Source organism: Trachurus japonicus, chromosome 11, assembly GCF_045865225.1.
Source record: "Trachurus japonicus isolate A0001 chromosome 11, Traja_1.0".
Taxonomy (NCBI): Eukaryota; Metazoa; Chordata; class Actinopteri; order Carangiformes; family Carangidae; genus Trachurus; species Trachurus japonicus.
The window spans coordinates 28,758,957-28,775,314 of NC_140917.1; the positions used below are offsets into that span (position 1 = coordinate 28,758,957).

Here is a 16,358-nt window from a genome sequence, read left to right on the forward strand (position 1 = left end):
TAGTACTCCTGTGAGTTATTGTTGCACTTGCAAGTTAGGCAATGCACAAATGAGACATTTCAAAAACAACAGTAAAATTCATTGCAGCAGAAGCTCAGGCATCCTTAGTTTGAGTCCTTTGATTTGGTTCATTAGAGTCTCCAGCGAAGACCTGATAACCCTGATGATGACATCAGGATTATCAGAACTACATGTGTAAAATTGGTGGAGTGCCCCTTTAACTGAGCATTTGGGGGTTACTACCTGAGGTCATATAATTGTTACATTTCACGTTCTTGAAAACTTAAAAGTCTACGGCACAGACAAGGATATGCCAAAGACAAAGAGGAAAGCAAACACACAGCAGTGAAAAGACACATAGCAAGGGACAAGTAGCAATCCTCCTATCAGATCAGAGATGAGAGTGCCCACTCCGAAGTCACAGGAGCCAGTGCTAAGCGCCAGTCCTGGCCGGTAAGTGTGTGGGTGTGAGTGCTGGCATCTTGCCCCTGTGTCACTTTCAGCTTTGCAAGCTGCTTTGACGATTAGCTACTGTCGAACAGCTCCAGCACTGCCCATTAGCACAGCGAGACAACAGCAGTGGCACTGACAAATACAGTTTGCTGTCAGAGAATTAAAGATCTGGAATACAGCTGCCATCTAGACAGACATTTTCAGAACACAGGGAAGGCAGTTTTTGTCAAATATCCTTTCGCTAGGGCCAGAGTTAAATTCTAGTCCATCTGTTAGACATTTAATGAGTTAGACAAAATCCTGAGTTAACAGGACCACCAGCTAGCAGTCACCAGTCTGTAACAATGGCATCTCTGTCAGTCATTTTCACCAAATTTTCACTTTAAAGGACTCCTCTGCAGTACTCCCAGTTGCCAAATTCTTAAAGACTGAAGAAGTGGATGATGTATGAGCATGAGCCAGCAATCAATTGATCTGCCAGCGTCCCTTTCTAACCTCTTTCATGGCTGGCATCACTGCAGTCCCTCAGCCATTTACCCATTACCATCCCCCTGCCTGCCCGTATATTGGCCCCCCCTCCCGCCTTTTGCTTTTTTTTTCTATTTGGTTCATTTTTGCTGTCCCTTCCTTTCTTCCCTTCCAGAAAGTGATGCACACTCGCAAAAGACATTCTGAGCTGTACCATGAGCTCAACCACTCGTCCAAGTTCCACACCATAGACAGGTATAGCAGGGACGCAGCCATGTCCACATTCAAGGTAAGAGCATTGCCCAGAAGCGGGATGGGAATCCACTGTACCTTTGCACCTCCACTTCCCTTCACACTTTGTCACAACGCAAAACTCCTACCCCGTTAACACTAAAGAACTGACACAGGAACGCAAACACTGACTTCTGTGCAGATCAGAAAGTAATAAGCCTCGCAAAATGTCGGCAACACTGGCTAAATACTCTCAGCAACACTGCATTTACTTTAACATGCAGCTTTCAGACAGTTATAGTCATAAAAATTCTAAGCATAGCTTCCAGTCATTTACAAACATGAGGTACTTTTGAAAGTGGTTGTATTCATTATGGTGTTTTTTTTTTCTCACCCAAATTGCTGCCTTAGAAATGTGCAAACATTGTTTGCTCTAACAAGGAGACTTGAATGTAATGTGAATACTTTATATATTTTCTTTACCATTTGATTAATTCATTGTTGTACTTATTATCTTGTCCGTGGAGAACTCAACAATAACTACCGGATAAATACAGCTTTCGAGGCACAGTCTATTTCTGCTTATTTACTGTAAATCCCCTCTCTGTGTACTCTGTAATTGGCCTGAGCTTAATTCATTCTCACTGGCGGTTTGGGTGCCTTATTAAACACCTGTCAAAAAAGTTGATCTCATGAGCTGTTAGCTGCGGGATAATCAATCTCAGCCTGTTAATGAAATCCAAATTTTGCAATTTAATACCTGTGAACCTATTTCCCACCTCACCATAATGCACAAAAACAACAACACGTCTGTACCCACAAGTGCTTTGTCTTTGCCTGTCACACTGGTTGATATGTCTGTTTAATGGATTCATTGTTTATGTACTGTATGTGACTGTTTTTCCTGTGTGTGCGTGCGCCTGTGTTGCTGCTTGTAGTGAGTCAGTGTGTGTAGGTGTTTGTATGTGTGTGTGTGTGTCAGTGGGATGCTTGGGTGGGCACCTGTGCACACGAGACACAGACGCATCTTTGAATCATTAATACACCATTAGCAGCAGACGAAAGAGTCCCTGCTTGCTCTGCACTGACCTTCAGAGGGCCAGTTTCATTAAACTTTAAACGCGCACACACACACACTCCTGCTCACACTCACACTCCTCTCATCTGCAGAGCTTCAGTGCGAAGAGCCATGATGAGTTAGTCAGCCTTGATAGGTGTACTTTCCCCTGGCATCGGCAGCATGCTGGTTCACATCTAATTTACACTGCCAGTAGAGGAACAGAAGCCAGCCTGACATCCCTCATATTCCCCTTGCCATGTAGCTACACACATACTCTATATACTACGCACACACATATAAACACACACACAAACATTCAGCCCTTTCCCAATGCCAAACTGGCCTTTTCCTTCACTCCTTATTTGCTCAACATCTTGATCAAGATTTTCAGAAGCACTGGCTGACTCCCCATTCATTAATGCCAAGCAAATACTTTATGGCAGAGAAGAGAAATGGTACGCTGCTTGCAAAGGCACGAGCCATATTAGAAGTCTGTGGTTCTTAACCTTTCTCTTCACCAGTGACCTGTTTTCAGGTTTTAAATGCATACAAGTACCACATCAATTTGTTTATAGCATCAAGGCTTTTTGACTTTGTCAGGAACCTCTATTTAAACAAAATAAAACAAACAAAAAAAATGTTTTCACAAAATTTGAGACAAGACATTTGTGGTGTTAGGGTCAATTTTGACCCGGTTATAACGAAGAACAATAATGAGAGTTAAAACTTTTCATGGATAAGAAAGTCTAACAACGTAACCAAGAGATCAGAAACAAATGGGATGATAAATCATTGTTTTCGTGTTTTACAGCTGATTTAAGACACGGGTCAAAACTGACCCAAACACCATAGATGGTAGCAGAAAGCTAACACAAGACGAAGGGCACTGGCTGACTCCCGATTCATTAATGCCAAGCAAATACTTTATGGCAGTGAAGAGAAATGGCAGGCTGCTTGCAAAGGCACGAGCCATATATTACAAGTCTGTGGTTCTTAACTGTAGCGCTGCAGCATGCTAATATGCCTCAGAGGGAGCTCAGGTGCGCTTTGAGATTATGCCCAAACGTAAAAGAAATGAAAGGCCAGCCGCAAATAATGAATAGGCTGCATTTACAGTAAACCAATTAAGACAAATTGGAATGCATATTTCCTTTGGGCTACTGTAGTGACGTCATGTTAGTTATGAAATGAAAAGGCAGCATCGATAACAGCTTACTCATCTGAATCTATTATGTTAAAAGTAAGAAGGCAGTTCACTTAACTGTGAATAATTACACGGATAATGCTATCAGTGTCAGGCCTTTGACAGGACCCAGCTTGGGTTCAGCTCAGCTGTTGTCAACATCTCACTTTGAGAGTCACCCCCAGACACAGACATGCTGACTATAGAGTAATTATGGAGATGAGAGGAGTGTGTGGGTGTGGGTGTGGGTGGGTGTGCGTGTCCATACAGTTGCATATCAGTGTGCCTTTCATATGCGGGCTGATGCCTGTGTGTATGGTTTGTAGGCTGTATGTGTGTGTGTGTGTGTGTGTGTGTGTGTTCACTTATCTCTTCTTGTTTGTGTGCTCATTTTTATGTTTAAGATCAGTGTGATGTGCTGCCTGTGTTTGAAGCACATAAACTGAAGACTAGTGGCAATGATATAATCGTTTTTATAATAACTTTAATAACCTGCCTTCTATGCCATATCACAGACACTGACACTGCTTTTCACATATATTACACAAGTACTCTGATTTAATAGCAAACTTAATTGCATTTCACTAGCATATCTTACCATGGATGGACGCAGAAAGTACTGTGGAAGCTGATAACCCTTAACTTCACATGGTCAATTGGCTTGGTCACTTAAGGACAGAGACTATTGAGCATCTCACCTTTAAATGATGACAGAGGTTGGCCTGTTTCAAGTAATACCAGAAGGAAACCCTAACTTCTCTCTACCTCCCTATAAATGAAGATCTTGTGCCTCAAGTAATGATACCTCAAAACATCATTAACCGCCCAGAATTTTTCAGGCTTCTCTCTCCTTTTAAAGTGCCTAAACAGTGTCTTAACCCACACCCTAAACACCCTGTAAACCCTTCTAACCACCGTGGCGGATGTTCATCCACCACAGGTCCCCCCTCCCCCACCACCAAGACACAACACTGAGCCATCACTAGTGCGAAGGACGTCCCTCGTTTACAAAGAGAGTCAACGTAAGACAAACTAAACCCCACATAAACCCTGTGCACTAGAGCCCCGCTAACTCACTCTAATGCAGGCCCATGAGTTGATGAGCTACATGTCGCTGTATGTGTGTCCCATAGTTTGCCACTGTTTCTTCAGCAGCTGTTTTCATGCAGCAGTAATGTCCACTTCACATGTAATTGACTGTTGGTTAAACCCCTCCCGCAAACAGTGATTGTGCAGTCATAGCTTAACTGCTGTGACTAGCTGTGGCAAGCCTGTCAAGCTTTGGATTTCTCCACAAACTAGAGTGGTGCGGGTCTTTATGTGTGTGTGTGTGCGCGTGCTCATACGGGCTGTAGTAAAATATATAGTAAGATATAGATATAGTAAGAAATTACTGTATGTAATTTTATAGTTACAAATTAGAAAGTGTTTACTTTGTGTTGGCTATGTGTTAACCTAAGATACTATTAGCATGTCAAGTTTAGTAGCTTACTGTGACTGACCATTACTGCACCAAAGACCACATAGTTAGTTAGTTAATGTGCAATTTTCTGCTGTCTAAAATCTGACCCACAACAGCACCAGTGTTGTTCATTATTGAAATTTACACTCAGTCTCCCACAGCTAATGCTAATAACAGATAGAGTTGAGTTTGCACATCAAATACAAAATAACAGATACCATATTTGTATAATACAAGACTGTTGTAGCAAAAAGTGCATGAGGAGGCTGCCATTTTGACTATACATGTAACTTTGGTCTTTCAGTTCAGTAGGATATCATGTATGTTAGCCTATAATTTTGACTTTTTCTGCATTCAAGAATTTAAAAACAAGTCAGCTGAAAACATAAAAAAAGTTTAATGCTACCTAGCTGCAGCTAGAGTACATAAAAACGTGAAACCCTCTGTCATATTAAGGATCTGTTGTTTCAAAATATAAGAATTACGGTATGTAGCCTATGTGTTGGATGAGAAAGAAAGCTTGACAGGTGTAGCAACAATAACTCAGGTGGGTGGAGTTTAGTGAACAGTCAGTACATGGTGCTTCAGTCTCCATGCAACACCAAACAGCTGTTTGAAGACAATACACAAACAGTGTCAAACTACACATTTACTCCATGTGGCTGCTCATCTACTTCCTGTCAGCGTTGTCTCGTAGTGAAGTAACTGTATTTGATGAGCCTTAATGTTAGATGATCCCCCAGTGGTGTGGTGGTGTAAAAGTTCAGTGCATCACAGCCTTTGTTCCTCAGCATTCATGTGATGAATGCTACCACCCTCTTCCTCCATCAACTCCTGTACAAATTCATATTAGAACATACAATGTGGCATCACTATGATTGGGATGATATGGGTATGGATTGATATGGATTTGTAAGGTGGTCTGATGCAGGACCTGATTAATCTTCCATGATAAAAGGTATAGGCCTACATTCATGAGGCCTTTCCTTCTGTTGTCTTGCTGCGTTGGGTTGTTTTTTCATTACTGTAGCACACTTAGTGTGGTGTGACAATCCACATATTCACTGTGTTCATTTCAGTGCCTGAGTTAAACCTTATGATGTAAACACCCTAACCAAGTGATAAATCAGTTCATAAAGACAATGATCCATGCAAAACAATTTCTAATCACCTCATAAACCACGATATTCTATTCCATAAACTAGCTCATTGGCACTGAAAATGGCCAAACACTGTGCAGTTTGTACGGGTTCTGGTGAAAGAGTATACGAAATATCACAAAGGCTTATGGGGTCAGAAGAGACCTGATCCGTTTTACTTCTGTGGAAAGGTAGGATCTCTGTGTTGGCCGTGTTGAGGAGATGAGTGGATATCAGAAAATGTCCCATGCTTTTTTTTCTTACTGTTCATCTTATCCAATTTTCTGTGTAAGTGCAGTGGGCTTAAAGTGGTCTTGGGCATTACATGTGCCACACAGATAGAATCCACATACCTCAATCTCTCAATTTCATGCTTTTCTTGTCTTTCCTTCTCCTCTCCATACCACCCCCTCACACTTGTTAACCCTATGTGGCCCAATAACTGGTATTATCCAGGCTGATAGCTAGAGGCTGTTAAAGACAGAAACGGAGGGGAACTACATGACCGGAAAGAAAGGAGGGCGCAGACACTCATCAAGACTGAAAATAAACAAATGTACATGTTGCCCTCTGTTACATATTCTGTTGTTATTATTTGTTAAACATATGCATGACCTTTACATTCTCCTCCATAATAGTAAACTATGACTAAGAAAGGTCACGCCCAGGTTTTGACACAAACATATATCTCTCCTGCTGGCTGCACTTTGTATATTCACATTTTTAATGCAGAGAGATTTATAGCAACCAGCTGTGAGCGATAATGCGATAATGTAAACTTCATAGCTATTGTTTTCCTTTGACAGTGGCTGACCTTGAATCAAATGCTTAGAATACATGTATATATGTTTATAGTACTGTATGTATATACAGCTGTTTTCCCCAGTAAAAGAGTAATGTCAGTATAGTATTATATATAATAGTCAATATAAGTGGATAGAAAGTGGGCTTCACATTAATGCTAATGACAAAAATAAATTCAAATCCTGTTTTAAGTATAGTGCATGCTTTGAGAGGGGCAATATGGCCATCAGAGGAATGGAGTCCATTTTCATTGCGCATTCCATAATGGAGACATGATTCAAATGGAGTAAGTGGGGTTACTGAAAGACAGAGAGGATGCAGTGTGTACCCAGCGCAGTACGTTCGGGCATTAGTCCCTGCACTAATGTTGAATTTCTCGGCCTCTATCATTGTGGAAGTAGCCTGTTGTTTTCTATCCTCTCCACAGGGTTCAGAAGGTCATAACACAAATTTGCATGCGGTGCCCAATGATGCAGTGTTGTGCCACTCTGTGTGGGGATGGACGGGGTGTGTATGTATGTGTGTATATATGAGAGCGAGAGAGAGTTTGCACTGCATAATGGCCTGGCTGATGCATTTTTTAGCTCTCAAATGGGATATATTTCCATCCCGTCGTCTGCTGTGTTCTTGATTAAATGAAGCGTGCCTGGCTTCCTACTCCAGATAGACAGTGAGGAGTGATGCGGAACGCAGTAGGATGGAGAAAAAGACAAAGGAAACAAGTACCCTACTTTGTTGTGATTTCACTCATGCTAGATCAGAGCGGGGACGGCAAGGAAATTTCTGATTATGAGAGATGTATTTGCAATTCAATCTAAATGGCTCTAGGCATGTGTCTGAATTCTGCAATGAAATCCTATTCTACAAGGCCACATATGGAAATATATTGTAGTCCAGTCTATGAGGGCTCCTCCATCAGCCTGCCCCATATAAGACAGGTGCAACCTGCGGTGCTCTCTTTATTCATCCTCAGTTAACATTAGTGTCTTTTATTGACATTCCAACAATATTTTCAGGCCACTGAAGGAGAATTTAGGAAAGGTAATGTGTATGCTTCGAGGATGTCTTGTGTAAAATGAAGATGTATAATTTTAAATGACAAAGACCCAATTTTTGTTGATTCAGTGGGGGCAATTTGCCTGTACTCGCAAATTCCCATAGGTCTTGATAGTCAATTTGCTGGCATTAAGCTAAGGGGCTTCAATTTCACATTCCAGCAATAAAGCAAGTCCTCCTCTCTTCTTCCTCTTCATATCTCATTCTCCCCTCTATTCATCCTCCCGGCTTGACATTTTCTCTCTTGCTATCTCCCTCCTTTTCCCATTTCTCCCTCTAAACTCAGCCCTCGGTGGCACGTTTGAGGCATTAATTGAATAATTAATTCTTCTCATTAGCTTGTTTTTAATTATTTCCTTGCCCCCATCTCCGAGCCAAGTATAAACTCATCAACTGTTTTCACCCTTCCACATAAATTGCCCATGAAAACTGAGGGCTGGCGGAGTGTAGCTTTAGCACACTGGCTCTATCAGTGGCTCCTAATGAGGGGACGGTTAGCCCAGGCGGAACAAGCCCAACGCTGGCTTCGTGCACAAAGAGGCACAATACTAATTTAGCTCATTTAGTGTCCTTGGGCCAATTAAAGGGAGGTGAAAAGGGCCGAATCCGCTAGCTGGAAGCATTTTCACTATAGGAATACTGGCCATGGATTCCAATGCGCTGCACTGGCCCAGACAGCGGTGAACCAAGCCTGTGTGTCTGATTGCTCGTTTGTTTGCAATGTGTTGCACTAATGGAATTTATTTGCCCTACATTCTCCAGATTTGGCTCCTTTGAAGGGCCTTATTACTTGTGACACAGATTCCTTCCCAGCTAAAGGGTAAATGGTGCTAAAGACTGTCATGGCCAGTTAGCTCTATTTTCGTGCCTCCTAATAAATGATGCTGTTGCTGATTTGGCAGTCTGGATTCTGTCATTATCTTGATGGTGTTTTGAAATAAACAAACACACACACACAGAGAAACCTTGGAATAACCCAGCTGTGGCTCACTGACAGCTGTTAAATGACAGATGTTCTGGTATCCACTCTACTCCTGCATTGTTTGGTGTTATTTTCATTTTCTTCATGTATAAATGTTATTTAAGTTTGTTTCATGTGGGCTTCACACACATACTCACTGTATGTCTTTTCTTTGCCTTACTGCTACATTTTATTGATTTTTTTTTCTTCATTTTTTTTGTGTGTGTGTTTCTTGTTTTATGTCCTTTGTTGGCTGACTTGGCCTTCTGTTGCATGCTTGTTGTCATGTCCTAGTTTGAATGTAGCCAGACAGTCAGCAGAACCATGGGCATCCAAGTCAACAAAGGTAAAGTTAACCCACTTACCCGAAACCACCCGTCCTCCCCATCATCTCCCACAGACAGCCTGCCACATTACTCACCCACATCCACACACGGTTTTCCATTCCACAGTCCAAATGAGGGGGGCTCTGAGTGGCAGAGAGTGGGCCACATACACCAACACTGTTGCAGAGGCATCTCAAGAATGCTTTAGATGTTTGTGTGGTAGCATCCTCTTTTTCTCGTCTGCTTTCCCACTGAATCCATGCAAACTGTTTTTCTATTCTGTTTCTGTTTAGCGTTGTCATGCTTGCAGCATCTTCTCACACAATCTAGTGAAGCTTGGCCATAACTCCTAGTGCTGGGCATTAAGCCAAACAATTGGCAATTGGCATCTGTCACAAATTTTTTTTCAAATGTTAGAAAGACATTGTATTCAGGGGTCTATTATAACCCAGTGATGCCTCCTGAAATTCCACAGTGAAAGACTGTAGGTCATTGTTTGATCAGGGATGATATCAGTGAATTACTGTCCTTACCGCAGGTTTCATCATTAACAGGTGGTGCACAAGCTTCACCTTTAGAGGCGGTTATATAACCACATCTGACACATTGGAGGTTGATGCGGCAGATATATAAAGATACTCATTATAGTGATTGAAACAGGTCAGGAAAAAAAACAGTTCAGCCTAATGCAGGTATCTGATAATGCTCATCCTGTCTGCCAGCCCTGATATATTTTATGTGGTGTAAAAGTCAGTGAGGAGCAAATATGATAGTGAAAAAATAGTGGAGATAATTTCGCATTTGGACTCGAGGAGAACGGAGAACACACACAAAATATACAGTATATATTCATAAATAAAGTCGATCAGTTTTTTGATTAGTTTTGTTTATGCAGCTTTGTGTTGGAGAAAGATAATTAAATCTTTTATTTGAGTAGAAGCAATAATATGGCGGTATGAAAACACTACGCACGGCCTGTATTGACAATGTAATTTTAATATTTAATACTGACATAAAAATATCATAAGCAGTAGTTGATGTCGGCTAAATGAAGGAAAATGCCACCTGAGTGTTTCTTATTAGTGTGTCTAATGTTGGCAGATTATTATTATTGCCTGATGTTTTATGAATATTTTACTGTAGCTGGGAGTGCTGTGCTATCTTTCATTATGATTTACATGTTTCAATGTAAAATATGAACTAGTTAAAATTAGTAGAAACAACTTTGTCAGTTTAATGTAAAAGTTGCTGTGTGCTATAGAACAGTACATGAGTAAATGATCGAGTTACATCCCACCACTGATGCAGATGCCAAATATATTTAATCTGTCAATAAATGCAGTCAAAGTTGGTAATGAGCACATCACATATGACAGTAGATCAAAACAGCCTGAGGCAATTTGCTAAGCCACAGAAATGGTTTTAATCTCTGAGGGAGTGAATCTGAATCTTAAATCTTGCATACACTGAAAAATCTGTTTTTCTGTCTTTTGTAAACAACTCTCCATGACAGAATGGACTCGTCTGCTACTTTTAACAGAGACAAGAAACTGAAATGAGAGCATAAAACTTGTAGACTTATATAGAAACTTGTAGAAAATAACAATTTCAAGCCTAAAAAAAAAAAAAAAACTACGTCAGTGTGGTCAATATTAGCCGCCTTGTTAGAGCCACCGTAGGGAATCAAGTTGGGCCCGGACTCGAGGTCGACTGGGATTCAGAAAGAACAAATGGCCTGAGCACTCACACCAATCCCCTAATGACACACATACACATGGCAGAATATCTGTGTGTGTGTGTGTGTGTGTGAATGTGTGTATACTGTATGTGTTGAGCTGCTGGCCACAAGCAACACTGCGAGATGTGTGTTTACAACTTTTTTTGCACCGCTGTTGCTGGATTCATCAGCAGCTCCCATGCTGACCAGCCCTGTAGGAAAATACTTGTTACTTCTGAAAAGCAGCGCATGTTGTGAACAAAAAACCAAACTCCCAACCACCCATAGCGCCAAGCCAAGGAACGCACGAAGACAGTAGGAGCATAATACAAACGACTGATAACACTGCAGAGGTAGAGCAGGGGGAAGTTAGCTTTATGTATTTTAAGTCGGAGGCAGAATGCGCAGTGTCAGCAAAGTACACTTTATTGCCTTGTGTTAACTGTTTAATGTGTTAACACATCCGGTACAAAAATGAACAATGGAGATTGTGTAGATAGCACTTCCATGCACTTTTAACCAGATTAGTTATCCTCTTTAACATTATTTAGAAAACATGAGCCATAAAGCCTCTAGCACTGCACAATAGATTCACTGTTATGGCATTTAGTATCAATTACTCTACGCCCACATGCTCTTCTCTTCTTTTATCCCTCTATGTAGTATATGTAGTTGCTATTAGCTGTGAGTAGCTTGTTGAAATCTCTCCCTTCGCCCTCGTCTTTGCTTCCTCAATTTTCTTCTTCAACTTTCACAGGTCAGAATGTTACTGTAAAAAAAGAGAAAAGAAAACACACACCACCTGTTGCAACGTAGTTCGATAATGTGTGTATTACCATGGTGCACTGTTTCTGTTTGTGTGTGCATGTTGTCGGTGTGTACAAGTGTTATGTTCTCTCATGAGAGGGGATTGAGAGATGGAGACAGAGAGAGAGAGAGAGAGAGGGTGAAGTGTGAGCACAAAGCAACGACTGCCTGTTCACCTGCTGAAGGTGTGGGAACAATGCTATTGTTTCAGGGCAGAGTTGTCAGTGACTGTGATCCCCCCCCCCTCCTTCCCCTCTTCTTCTTCTCTGTCTTTCTTTCCCTTTCTGTCTTTCTCTGTCTCTCATCAACCCCTTCCTCCTCCTCCTCCTCCTCCTCCTTGTCTCCTCCCTCCCATTTCATCACCACAGAGGGAAAAGCGATGGAGCATTTCGTCTGCCGGAGGTGAAAAGAACTCGTCGAGTGTAAGTAGAGGGGTTTCTGGCAAAGAGAGAGAGAGAGAAAGAGAGGGAGAGAGGGATGAGATGGGGGGCTTTAGGGCAAGGAGGGAATAGAGGCAGGCAGAGATGGCGAAAGGGAATGGATAGACACGCAGTAGCAGCACAATCGCGTTAGCCTAGTCTCCCAGGGATAAAGTTGGGCTTAACTGCAGCATTACCCACACTCCTGCATTACAAAATGTTCCTTCGCCAGCATTTAGCATGCAAATTGGCTCCCAGATTATGCCTTTTGTATTCATTTTACCAACTGTCAGGCTGTGACGCAGGGAGAATGATAATCAGGCAGATATTGCCCCCTAGCGCTTGGGCGACGATCATCACACTGCAAGAGAGGGGAAGGGAGTGCTGTGCTGCTGCAGATCAATGAACTGACTCTGTATGTGTGTGTGTGTGTCTCAGATGAAGAGATAGACAGGGTTTGAGGGTGTGAAAAGCTCAAAGTGAATTACACGTGAGCACTCTTGATGAGGTGGTAAAAGAGACAGGATTGCGGGGAAAGAGTGTGGAATAGACAAAATGAAAGAAGCAAAATGAGAGTTGTTCTGAGGTAGATCTGAAGAGCAGACACAGTGGTGCTCTCTCCTTTAATGGATTACATGCCGTATGTACAAACAGGCACAGTGATGCAGGGTAAGGTACATCACAGAATTTGCTCTCGAATCCGATTTTCAAAACATCTTTTATATGATTTGTTGCTGAAAAGTCTTTGAATATTCATCTTCTGAACGTTCCTTTAGAGTATGAATATTCAAGCTTCATGGAGTCCAAAAGCTCTGCTGCAGCTGAGTCCATCATGTCTGTGAAAATCATCACGACTAGTCTGTCTTCTTCTTCCTTTTTTTTTGTCTTTCTATGTTTTGCTCCACCAAGACTCATCTGGGCGAGCAATCCCTCATGTCTTTTCCCAACTCGTATCTGTGAAATCATTATCTCCACAAGATAACGAGTCTGATTTGAATAATGGCCCTTATCTGATGCATAATGCTACCTCTAATTCTGTTTTCAAGATAATCCCCCAACATGTATTTTACATGCATGGTGGCCACATCTGCGGACCACATGCAGCAATCACAGACCCGGGTCTAGCAGAGTTCATGCTTTTATCAATTTATTTGAAAAGCTACTGATTGGGAGAGGTGGGAGATGAAAGTGGACAGGTACAGTAAATAATAGATCATGAGCTGGGTTTTTTGATGATGGAAAAATGAAGAGGTATCTTGAAGTTCAGGTAGGTATGGTATTGCTATTTAGGATTTGTGGGGTTGAATACGGTAACTTCTTAGAAATAAGCATTGGACCTCTCGGACCTCTCAGTTTGTATGTTGACATTTGTAAAGGTTAGAGACACAACATCAAATTCAGTTTCTGTGAGAGAATATTTAAATGTATCCATCTCCAAATCTGATACACAGGACAAAACTGTCGTTTCCAGGTATAGAGGCGAGAGGTTCTTTTTTCAAAGTGTTTGCATTCGTTTTTTACCTGTTGTGATTGCAGCAAATTTGATTGCTGAATCCACTTAGCCCAATGTGGCAACAATCACGAGTGGCCAGATAATCAGACAGGATACAAACAAGCCGACAGCTTAGTCTGATTATCATCATTGCACTGGAAATGTGTGTGGTTGAAATTGAAACATGTAATCAGGGCTGAATTAAGCCACAATGGAGACCCAGAGCAAGTACCTGTGGCCCCCCTGGTTTCCCATCACTCCAGTTCTCCAATTTTGTTTGCTTATAATTTGATTACAAGCAAATGTATTAGAGAATACCCTCTGTGCAACAAACGTGCTTTATGAAAGCGAGGTCACTGTTTCCTGGAGTTTTTGGCTGGTTGTCTGCCAAGAAGGAGTCCAATAGACATCTGCTTGTAAAATGTTAAATTGTAATTTCTTATTGAATTTAAGTGGATTTTGACACTGTCAGAGGCTAACTGTTACTCAACAGCTAAGCTAACCAGCTGTAACCTTATATTTAATGGACTTCTAATACAACCTCTCCACCACTAAACATGTTTTTTTTTTTTTATATTGATCGATTCCTCTAAGATGCTAAAATCTGTGTTCAAATAGTCTGTTTGGTAAAGGTACAACTACGGTGAAAGGAATAAGGCCCTTATCAGTTTACTTTATATTGTGTTTGAATTCATATTCGCTCATAGGTTTTGCTCAGTTCAACAGCACTTGCCACACAGGTAATCTAGGGCCTTCTGGGGTTTGTGGCCCCTGGTAGGTTGCTGGCTTTGGAAGTCGGTATGTAAACTATAGGGGTGAATGTTGAAAATAGGCAATTCATGTAATATTGAAGTTGATCTTTCTTTGCATCCTCTAAATAGGTTTAGCTAACATGGTAATTTGAACATGGTGTGATTGATTTCCAAAGCGAAAATGCCACCCAGTTCATATGAAACAACGACTTAACTTCAGAAACAGCTGTGATTTTCCTATCTGCTCACATTGTTTAAAATACACAAGCAAGACAGTGGAACCAACTAAGCCATGGACCATTTTTTTCCAGCCATTAAATTAGCAAAAGTGGATATGGACACTCTCTAAAGGCACTTTAGAACATGTGCTTTGTGTGACAGCTAACCTTTCCTTACATGGCCCATGTCCTTGTCCTCTTCTTCATCAGGACAAGTCAACCCCGGAGGACCAGAGCTCCTGGGACAGCTTCAAGACCATGACCCCCGAGCTGTCCATCGTGCCTGGGGAGCAGAAGGACCGGATGGAGCTGCACAATAAGAACTGGGACTCCTCCTCTGCTAACACTCCCGACTCGTCCGAGGGAGACTTCCAGACTGAAGTGTGAAGACACGCAGATGTACGCACACTCACTGGAATACACACACTTTTATGCTGAGATACAGTACAGATGCACAGAGAGATACTGAACTTCTGAAAAGCTATACATAAATACATGATTTTTGGCAAAGATCTCACACACTGCTCCCCGCCTCCTGCAATGTGCTCTGTCGGATCCCATACTGTATTTGTTTACTTCTGCAGTGGACAGACATGGAAAGAGGACTGTTCTACTCTATATTTTCGCAAAGACTATTGAAAAGAAAGAACAGGGGCTTGACACGTCTGTGATTGAGAGAATTTTTAAATGAACTTCAACAAAAAAAAAAAAAAAAACATATGAAAACTTATTTCTGAGAAAAATGTCTTGATTTTATTCTGGAGAAAAAAGAAAATCTCTGTCAACTGTTTGATGATTTGGGGGGTAAAAAAAAAAGAGAAAAGAAAACGAAGAATATTTCTGCACCGTTCAGTTCTTTTTATAGCAAGGGGAAAAAAATCTCACTGAGGTTTCTCACACTGGTAGCTCCCCCTAGGCACCCTGCTTTCATTTATTTCCTTTTCCCTTCTAATGGATGACGACAGTATTCAATCTCTCAGTCTTTCCTCTTTTTTTCTTTTCCTTCCTTCTCTCCTCGTTTTGGATGGATAGGGGATAGGAAGGAGCTGCTCATTGATATGTGCCATCCTCTGCTTTTTTCAGGTTCCAGTTCAGCAATCCCATCCATCCATTCCTCTCACATCCTCTGTGTCAACATCGTATTTCCCCTTTTTTCTGTGTATTTTCTATGGTTTAGTTTAAAAGATGTCCTCCCCTATGGTTTGAAAACTTTTAATGAAAAAAATAATACGACTGAAACAAATAACTACCAACTGAGTTGTGTTCTATGGTTTAACTATTCAAAAAGAAAAGATTTATTTTCTGACTGGTTTGGGGTTTTTTTCTTCATTATTTTTTCATTTTTTTCCTTTCCTTTGAGGATTATCCCATGTGGAACTTTAAAAAGTGATTTAAGACACATACAGCACATAGATGTGAGCTTGCTTTCTGAGGTAATGTGCTCTGCGTGTTATCCACCCATGAGGGAAAAGAAGGATAGTGATTGTCATGCAGATTCAGTTTTTTTGTTGCCCGCACTGCATGGAGATAAAGGCCTTTAAAGATTGCTGCATCTGAATCCATTTCAGCCATCACCAATCATAGTGATGGTAGAAAAAGATAATATCTCAGTCATCCTCAGCCCAAATGGAATCCGTTCTAGTCCTGTTTAGCATCTCTCATTCCTCAGAAACATAGAGCTTACAGCGAGCTATTGATCAGTGCAACACGGAACTCTTTTCTCCAACTTAAAATCACACATGACTTCCTTTGCTTTCGTCTCACACCTCCTTCACTTCTCTGCTTCCCTGTTGCTCGTTCTGCCCACCCT

General features: G+C 41.4%; 1 protein-coding gene across 48 annotated transcripts in view; it reads left to right on the forward strand.

Moving 5' to 3' along the window:
* adgrb2 (adhesion G protein-coupled receptor B2) overlaps positions 1-15,851 on the forward strand; it is a 230,935-nt gene extending 215,084 nt beyond the window's left edge. For 25 of the 48 annotated variants that reach the window (XM_085792214.1, XM_085792206.1, XM_085792207.1 and 22 more), the window contains 3 exons: positions 1,097-1,210; positions 12,036-12,089; positions 14,759-15,851. In XM_085792214.1, coding sequence (XP_085648340.1) covers positions 1,097-1,210; positions 12,036-12,089; positions 14,759-14,935 — 345 coding nt within the window. In that variant the 3' untranslated portion in view covers positions 14,936-15,851. Of the gene's footprint in view, positions 1-1,096; positions 1,211-4,335; positions 4,696-9,111; positions 9,164-12,035; positions 12,090-14,758 lie in introns of those variants that run through there. The other 23 variants (XM_085792228.1, XM_085792230.1, XM_085792229.1 and 20 more) reach the window with 7 other exon arrangements.
* The last annotated feature ends 507 nt before the right edge of the window (positions 15,852-16,358 follow it).